This window comes from Bombina bombina, chromosome 6, assembly GCF_027579735.1.
Source record: "Bombina bombina isolate aBomBom1 chromosome 6, aBomBom1.pri, whole genome shotgun sequence".
Lineage (NCBI taxonomy): Eukaryota > Metazoa > Chordata > Amphibia > Anura > Bombinatoridae > Bombina > Bombina bombina.
Window position 1 is genome coordinate 188,512,971 of NC_069504.1, and position 7,500 is coordinate 188,520,470.

A 7,500-nucleotide genomic window follows, 5' to 3' on the forward strand; every position below is an offset into this window, starting at 1 on the left:
AAACAATCAAATGTAAGACAATAAAAGTATGTCAATATAATGGAAATGTAATATTTCTGAAATAAAAATAAAATAATTAGATTAATTTACATAACTCATGCAGCAATATGCAAATATAATCAGTGTCAACTCTGTTCAAAGAAGTGGTTTTCAACGTTTATTTTTAGAAGCTGGTGCTGCTTTGTATCCAGAAAACTTTGCTAATGACCCCCCACCATGTGTTAATGACCCCCACTGCACATTACATGTTGTCACCTAGTGTTTTCCTGAACAGTTATGTCCATCTAGAATATTAAAAAATAAATGTATATGCACTGTTGTGTTTATTTCTAAACAATTATTTTTAAAGTTAAACGTAGTAAACCAACTGAATTTCAGAAGTATCAAGCAATTAAAAATAAAGAGGGTCTATTTGGTATTGTTATCCAGGAATGTGGAAAACCTAATATGTCGTGACAATGATCCTTCTCTGTTCTTCCTAAAAGAATATTATAAATTACATAACCGTACACAAGTAATTAAATATAAAGTTAAAATGCCCTACCTGCAAATTAGCTTTAATGGGCTTAAAAATATGAAAAAAATCATATGCATACACAAGTATTGTAAGCAGGAACAAACATATAAATGTATTACCTAACAGAAATATGGCCTACTTAAACTGACAATACGAAAACTTAAAAAAAAAGACAAAGAAGAAAAAATATGTTTTAGGTTTTAAATAGCAATAGAATCATATGCATAACATTTCATATAAAATGTGAAAGTGTTTTTATTTAAATGGAGGTGTACATGTATTATGCAAATTTTGTAATTAAATATTAATACTTTTTGTACTGCAAGGTATACTTATTATTTTTAAAAATGTATTTATTGTTTAAGGTAAATATCATATAAGTGAAAATATTATATACAATACAAATTATAAACAATCTTTTAATAATATATATATATATATTTATTATTATTATTATTATTTTAAATAAATAAATAAAATAAAAAAAGCTACCTTGAGTAAGTCAATGGATACACAACTAACAAATTATTATTATTTCAAGTTCATCTTGGTAGGACTTTTTTGAAATAGAAAACACAAGAGCATCGTTGTTTTAAAAATATGCTGCTCTGAGTTCACCTTATTTTACAGTTTGGAACAATTCATTTTATGGAGACAAGTATGGTATCAAGTAACAAATGGGGCCCTCTGGTGGAAAGCGAGGTATAACATTTGACATTTCCTTACTGTTTTATACAGCTCTAAAAACATGCTGTACGCTAGATAAAGGTTTATAAACATGTTAACTGAACAGGAAATCTAGTATCAAAACAAGATACATTATGGTGAAAGTCAGTAATAATGTTTTTATAAATATGTCTACAGGGAACTCTATAAAGGAAAAACACAGCATCATGGAAATTCCCTACAACAATGTACACAAACAAACAACATATAAAAAAACCAACAAGAAGATTGCTTCTAAAACCAAGCTGTAAGTTATGCACAAGCACCTGGTTCACAATTCAGAAAGAAGATTTATTTTTGTAAGCAAATTGAGAAGAAAAAACAAAACTTACCTGCTGTTGTTGCAGATGCAGCAGTTCTACTGTGCTTACTTCAGTGCTTGTGTCACCACTTGATCTTCCATCTCTGCTGCCAGCATCTAATTGGCTGCTTAGAGTGCTCATTCCATTTTGATTCATTGGACTGTTGCTTATTGTCTCTGTTGCAGATTCCTGCATCATGACTTAATACCTAAAAGTGATTAAGAAGTATCAATTAACACGCGTTACACCTTCGCTCCTCTATTATCAAGATGTCCCTCTCTGCCAATTACAGAGACAGCATCTTAAAAAGTGGAGGAAAAAAAAACACAAGCGCAGTAATTTACCAAGAAATGCAATACAAATTTAGCTTTCAACTAGATACTAATCACTGAAATTATGGTCCCTATAAGCTTCCTTTGTGTGCTTACGTTTAACGGAGAAAATAGCATGTCATGCATCCAACATGGTTAAACAGCATTTATGAATGACTAGATTTTAAAGTATACCTATAAAATTAAGGTAAATGAAAACACGAACGCACACACACACACTCCACTATATTTCATATTATCTGGCGTTGACAACCATGTGTGACTATACAGCCTTATTTAAAATATTCACTATCTTGATTCTGACAGATTTTTTTTTTTACAGCAAGGCAGTTGTTTAATGATGCAAAGCTAATCATACAAAATTAAAATTTTGTAACAGTCTTGCATATCTTATGGTATCAAGCAATGATATATAGCACAATGGGATTCTATTTTTTGTGACTAAATAAAATTTTGCCTCCTAGGCATTTTAAGAAAAAACTCCTGCTGCAAACACGTCAGATATTGCCTATTTTTTTTTAATCAAACAGCTGATATTCATTTATTTTTCTGACATTTAAAACATTTAATACTGTCCTTCCTGGGAAGTAATTAAGCTTATGCATGAGGAGCAATCAAACTGTTCACTTGAAGATGACTTAAAACTCAATTTTAACATAGGCAAATAAATGAAAGTTATAAAATTAATTTTCCAGGCATGTATTAGATATGAAAGCTAGAAATAAAATCTATCAAGAATATCACTAATGATTGTGCTAAAAACAGCATAAATTATGCATATTACCTTCTCTACAGTAATAAATGTTTTATCATTTTCACTGCATAAATACACTGTACTTTCAGGGTAGCAATGAGATATCCTGCCAAGATCAGTTGAAATCCTTTGCAGTAAATAAAGAATCAAGTGCCCTTACAAACTAGAATTTTAAGGCATATTGTGCATGTTTATTAGAAAAAAGGTCAATAAAGTGAATATGCCCACATTTAATGTATTATATTTTAATGGCTTCAGAATATCCAGATTATTTTGCCATTAGCTTTATCTACCCAATGTATTTGCCTTAGAGTTTGTGGCTTCATGTATTATATACAATATGCAAATTACGTTTGTCAAAAAATGCGGCCAAAATGAAGTATCACCAATTATTGTCCTGCTTAACGTGACAGCATATTCTTTATATGAATTTCCAATGTGGATATATATATATATATATATATATATATATATATTTACATACACACATATGTATGTACACACAAATATATATATATATATATATATATATATATATATATATATATATATATATATATATATATATATTATATTTATATATATATATATTATATTTATATATATATATATATATATATATATATATGAATATTCTAGATTGTAAGTTCCCACGGGAATAGGGTCTATAATTCCTCCTGTATGTGTTTGTAAAATTTTGTCTTGTCTCTTACAAGTTTTATAACATTGTTTTATCTAAATGAATTGTACCTGTGGACAGCGCTGCAGAATATGTTGGCGCTTTATAAATAAAGTATAATAATAATATGTGTGTGTGCGCGCACACACACTAAAAAATCTAATTTCTTCTGATTCTAATAAAAGCCAAAGTTTATCATAGACTATAAGTACAGTAAAGAATATCATAAAAAAAAATATTTTTTCATGTGAATTATTTAGGTTGAAAAATTGTTAATAAAGAGGTTACTGTTTCCATAACTACAGTAAACAATCACTAACTCTGATGTGTTTATGAACAAACAGACCTGGTTAAACATCCCATTAAAGATTAACCAATGAATACATTACAAATGGAAAAATCAGATGCGCACAATAAATTTCACAAGGAAAACACAAAACAAAAAAAAAACCTAAAGCTACTACTGTTTTCGGAGATTAGGCAGTTAAAAAGTATTCAAATTAGGCATAAATTTTACATGTACAATGTTTGAAATATTCAGTAAAATGTGTCTGACTTCTCCCAATAGTTTCTTGAATTCTAATTACGTTCCTTCCGATCTTAAGGAGGAAGGATACATTATGTATATGGTATATATAAATACACACACACACACACATATACATGCATTTATGCATATTTAAATTATATACGTATAAGTGTGTTTCCTCTACGCTTTCTAAAAAAGTGTTTTAAAACATGATCATGAAAATCTACGAGACTCTTTGTCAATTATATGGTTACACGACAATTTGGGAACAGGAAATTGCACACTTCTAAACCTCCAAAGCAAGAGAAACAAAAATATCCAAACCTTTCAAGCGCGCCATAATTTTATATACAAACATAAACTTGTTACATTTTTGGAACATGTTTCAATGCACAATTGTGAAATACAAAAGATCTTTTGAAAAAGTAAGAAAACAAGACTGGGTCTAAGAAAATTAAAATGTTATGCTGACAAGGAGTTTATGGCCTGTGGTTTGTGGACCCTTGTTAAGGACTACAGTATTTTTGAAGCTCTTGGCAAGCAGCAAAAGCTTCAATTCAATGAGAAGCAATGGATTGCAGTGCTCTGTGGCAGCCAAGAGGTTAACAGGAATGTTCTAAGCTAATGCATGAATGAACTGACAGAATGGCATCTGACTCCCTAACTGATTCAGTATTACTTAGTGTAAAGAAAACATCTTGTGATATTACTACCTGCAGAACTCACACTCTCTTAAACTGTACAGTCAAATCTATGTTTGTTTGAAAATGTGGTATTTTTAGTGCAGATAAACTGAGGATCATTAACTTTATTTGTAAAGATTCTAAAAATTATGGTTACAAAAAAACTTTACCTTCACATAGATGACAATGAATGAAGATTAATATTATTGTACTCCGGTATATATCAAAAGCATGCTGCACAAAAATCCCCCCAAAAAACAAACACATATAAAGTAAAATGCATTTTCTATTATATACTGCAATTAATAAAAATGGAAATTTGCACAAACCCATAAATCCAGTATTAAGAGATTAGTAAAAAACCATGCTCAATCCTATATCTAACATTGAACAGACTGGTAACTTTTTCCCTTAACAGGTAAACTATAGTAAAACATTTTTCATATCTATCTGTCATCTATCTATCTATCTAAATGTATTGCAGGAATGTTTGCTTTACTTTTCTGTATTGAAGATCAGATCTTCCATGACAAACTGAAAATTAGACTTTGTTAGGTCATTTGCCTACTGTTTGCTTTGGAAAAGTTAAACTAACGAATCTAAATGACAAAACTCTAAAGGAAATCTACATTAAAAAATAGTGATATTGTGCTTTCCCATTCATGCAATAGTCAAGTCAAGTAGTTGCATTAAGACAAAGTAGTGTCTTATATAAGGGAGCCTCGTATTTCCAATTTCAGATGTAATGCAACCTCTAAATTAAAAATAAAATCAATCATGCTATAAACTGAACAACTCTTCTGATTGTCAGCTTTCTGTCTAGCATGTTTTCCCTCTGCTATAATAAAAAACACGCAGTTTAATAAAATGTGCCAAGTTTTTTTTTTTTTTAAAAAAAAGAAAGCAACTCTGCAAGTTTTCCCCCCTACAACAAAGTATATTGTAGATACTTGCTTCTTACATCACTTCTCTTTTGAAACATTAAACTGACACTGGAACTGACTGCACAAGATTGCATTTCTCTTCCTAAACAACTGGAATTGAAAGGTTACTTAGTGTAACAATATTTACTTGCAGAATTGTGTTGTTACCAAGGGTATAATGGATGATGCCTATGCAGGTTTACGCAAGAATGAGTGAAGCATGAGGCGTTAGCCATGTGTTTGACATGTTTCAAATTGCTATAATCCAGCATTAAACACACCCAGCAATTCATGCCATTTCTTGCAGCCATAATCTTGAATACAGTGTGCACAACTACTTATTATATAAATTAGTATATGACTCCCTGTTATAGTCACAACAGTGCTTTTGTGTTTATTTTTTATTTGTACAAATAGCAGGATATAAAGACATAGCTCAATTAGACTGCCTCACTTTATGATAGGTTAGTACTTCATGCTAGACTTGTTGTTTGTTTTATTTGTTTGCCCACTGAGGTATGGATTATTTGGGTGTTGAATTCCACTATGTGAAGTATGTAAAGTTTTGAAGTACCCCTGCCGTATGTCTGCCTAGCTGTGTTTCCACTGTAATCTAATCCATATTAGATCTATATACAGGGAAAGACAGAATGGCATGTTACCTAAACAATGAAGCAATGTTAAGGCATTCCATACATTCTTCCTGTACAGTTTACCAAAGCCTCTCTCTCTTTTTTTTGTCTTGATCAGGGGAAATGTGTTGACACTTTTAAATGTTTTTAGGAGATGTCTATGAATGAAATTTAATAAACACACTGGGAGCAGTTTCTTTGGAATTAAACTTTTCTCAGTAAGAGTGCAGATAAAGTCAAGAACGGTGGATTATTATACTACAGTACTTTCATGCTTAAAGCTTCAATAATATAGCCACTTGCCTTACAAAGTGTCTGCTGCAACATATTTGTATGTAATAATGTGTTGCAGCTCTCTCTGGTACTTAAGGGGTTAAAGAAAAATATTAGACATGCAACACTTCTATTTAACAACATAACATTGGTAGACGGAAGAACCTGCACTCAAACCAGTATTTTAAAGAAAACAAACATTACAGTATTAAACAACTATTAAATTGTTTTATAAACAAAAGCAGAAAAATAAAAACCTACCTGCATTTGGTGTATTTACACTAGAATGTCTTGGCATTATCCCAAATTTAAATACATTATTACCAATCTCAGTATGTAAGTAGGTATCCGTTTTCAATTAGATATTGTGAAATCATTCTAAAATGTTATTACACAATTAAAATTTGCAAAATAATTATATATATTAGGCCTGCATAGCAAGCATATAAGTTTGCATTTTTTTAAAAAAATTAAATACGATCATAATGAACTATATCTACAAGTAACAGGTAAAGAATGAGATTGATGGGTGTATTTACACATGTGTGTGTATATACCTACAGAGGTGAAAAATATCACAAAGTTTAAAAGTTTATCAGTCCGAGGGAAATAATTACTGGTTCACCAAGTATTAAATATAGAAAAACAGCTAATTTCTTTCCTATCCACTGCAATTTCTTACTAGCCCAGGACTAGCTTTGCGTGCACATATGTAAGTGTGTGAATATATATATATATATATATATATATATATATATATATATATATATAAAAATATATAAAGTAGTATATGTATGTACATATTTATGTATGCTTGTGTTTATACCCATACAGCTAAATAGTTGAAAGAGGCTTTAGGCTTTGTCTTTTCTTAGTAAAATAAGCATTACTCCTAAGGGTTCATACTTTAGCTGAAAGCTACTCCACAAAAGTAGATTTGGGAAACTCGAATGCTTATTTTGAATCAGCTTCAGTACATCTGTTTATTGAACCAGAATTACTTAACTCTTTAACCACTGGACAGGCCTGCAACGAGCTGCATGACAATGTTTGCAGGTAGTGTGTAAACAATTTACAAAATAAAATGTAGATTTAAGGTTTATTTATCATCATTGTGATGTAAGATTCTAAAATGCTCTACTGAATACAA

General features: G+C 30.3%; 1 protein-coding gene across 8 annotated transcripts in view; it reads right to left on the reverse strand.

Annotated features, from left to right (window-relative positions):
* FOXP2 (forkhead box P2) overlaps positions 1 to 7,500 on the reverse strand; it is a 298,530-nt gene that overhangs the window by 285,232 nt on the left and 5,798 nt on the right. For 7 of the 8 annotated variants that reach the window (XM_053716711.1, XM_053716710.1, XM_053716709.1 and 4 more), the window contains exon 2: positions 1,576 to 1,753. In XM_053716711.1, coding sequence (XP_053572686.1) covers positions 1,576 to 1,743 — 168 coding nt within the window. In that variant the 5' untranslated portion in view covers positions 1,744 to 1,753. Of the gene's footprint in view, positions 1 to 1,575; positions 1,754 to 7,500 lie in introns of those variants that run through there. The other variant, XM_053716714.1, reaches the window with a different exon arrangement.